Genomic DNA, 2,324 nt, shown 5'->3' with positions numbered 1-2,324 from the left:
ACCAACCGACACGACACGACACGCACACACACACACACGCACGCACGCACGCACGCACACACACACACACACGCACACGCGCGATCTTGCGTCTGTAGCATGCCTTCACGTCTCAATATCAGCATCAGCATCTATTCTAGGCGGCTGGAGATGCAGATGGATGTGAGCACGGAGGCGTGGACGCTGGAGAAGCAGGACATCCAGCGAGACCTCGAGCAGAAGACGAAGCTGCTGAAGAAGCACAGAGCGAGCGAGAAGAAGCTGCAGCAGGAGGTCGAGCAGCTGAGAAGCCAGGTCAGCAGCAGCAGCAGCAGCATCCTCATTCCTGCATCCCTGCGTTACCGCATTCCCTTCAACCTCAANTTTTTTTTATCTCATTTCACTCTACTAAGAAACCAATCACATTCTTATTCAATTTAATTCACACAGACAGACATGCACTACACAGTACACATAGTTTTTAGTTACTTTGAGTATGTTAAAAAAACTTGTACTGGAATATCTAGGAATGCCCGGAACTTCTGGGCAAAGTTTTACTTTCGTTTTTCTCCTCCCCAGTTGACGGTACCCCCATGCATAGGTCAATGCTGCCGCACATCCGCAAAGTTACAAGTGCCTAGAATCTTTAAGTATATGGCCAATTTCACCGTTACGGACGTTACGTTTACATGCAAATTGCAACTTTCAATTGATAAACAAACTTACTTGCAGTTGAAAGAACAGTTTATTTTCTCTTAAACTTGTAGTATACACTCTAGTATTAGAAATAGTAAAACAACTTTGTTTTAGCTTAATTGATTAATTAGCCACAATCATAAGAAACGAGCGTTACAGATGTTACGCATTGTGACATTACTTTTTTACATTTGGTACATATTAGTAAAACTCTGTGAAGTTACTTCCTTTAGTTTTTTTTACTAACTATAATATTGATGTAGGTCTGCCCCCATTATATACAGACATGAATAGCAAGTTTGAAATTAACACTCCTGTCTGATTACCTTAATTAAAGTTGTTACGGACGTTACATTTTAGTGTTACGGACGTTACATGTATGAAAATATAATGAAAAACAACTGCAAAGAGCTACATCTATGCTGTTTATGTACGCATAAGCTCAAACAACAATATAATTATAAGAAGTGTATCTATAGTGCTATCTTCTCATGCCCACATTCCTAAATCATAGGTTTATCTTGCATGGTTAGGCCAATAGCTAACAGACCAGTTTACTAATTAAAATGTATTGATATTCATGGATGTTTCTGGCCCAAACGCCTATGATGATTTCGTTAAACTACTTGTTTCAAGTCTATTTCTATTGAATTTGTTTAATTTGTTTTGCATACATTGGTTGTTCCTACGTCAGGCAAGCTTCAGGCAAACCTCAGGCAAGCATTGGGGTTGTCATGGGTAACGTTTGTGAAGAAAGTGATAAAAATTTAATACCGGTACATTAGTAAAGTAGTCTATTCTAAGTACAGATCTATACAAAACAATGTGTAGTAGATGAAATGAAAAACAGTTCTAGATAGCTGGTCATGTTCAATTCTGCCCCATAGCAACTACTGTATACATTAGACTGAAGCTTTATGGAAAGCCACTTCAGCTTAGCTTCTTCATATCTATATCAAACAATAGCCTGCTCCCCATCATCACAATTTTGGGTGAATCCAATTTAGCAATTATATCTTCTTCGGGGTGAATGAAGACTTGTTCTTCTCAATATACTCTACCCATATGGGGGCAGCCCTATAGACCGAAAGTCCGATAGACCGAATGTTGCAAAGGGTTATGGTTAGAGTTAGGGTTAGGGTTAGGGCATATGTATGGTTTATAGTGGCATCATATGATTTATAGTGGCATCGGTGGATGTGCAGCATATTCACGTTCGAATACGGCATCAGTGGATGTCCGGATGCGTAGCCTGGAGGCTAGGCGACCGATTCCGGACGTGTAGCCACTGCGTATTCGAATAAACCTTCGGTCTATCAGGCCTTCAATCTATCGGACCTTCGGTCTATAGGACTGTAACCACCCATACAAAGACCTCTCATAATGTGGTTTATTTCATGAAATTTATCATTATCCATTATTTTTAGCTCATCTGACATAGTCAGATGCAGCTTGTAGAATCGCATGATCGTCCGTGCGTCCGTCCGTGCGTCCGTCCGTCCGTCCGTCCGTCCGTCAACAGTTGGGCACAAATCTTAACCGCTCGACGTACGGTCACGATATTCGGGACGTGGGGGGGGGATCGTGTAAAGGACTCGGGATGACAAATTTGGTGGCCAAGGGTCAAAGGTCAAAGGTCAAGAGGTGTA

The 2,324-nt window shown here is 41.7% G+C and overlaps 1 protein-coding gene across 1 annotated transcript in view; it reads left to right on the top strand.

Moving 5' to 3' along the window:
- The first annotated feature begins 99 nt into the window (after positions 1 to 99).
- Positions 100 to 2,324, top strand: part of LOC106816463 (tubulin gamma-2 chain-like) — a 10,405-nt gene continuing 8,180 nt past the window's right edge. The window contains 1 exon segment of the mRNA XM_014821085.1: positions 100 to 294. Coding sequence (XP_014676571.1) covers positions 100 to 294 — 195 coding nt within the window.

Source organism: Priapulus caudatus, unplaced genomic scaffold, assembly GCF_000485595.1.
Source record: "Priapulus caudatus unplaced genomic scaffold, Priapulus_caudatus-5.0.1 Scaffold1388, whole genome shotgun sequence".
NCBI lineage: Eukaryota > Metazoa > Priapulida > Priapulimorpha > Priapulimorphida > Priapulidae > Priapulus > Priapulus caudatus.
Note: the sequence above shows the minus strand (reverse complement) of the source record. Positions and strands in the feature narration are given on the sequence as shown.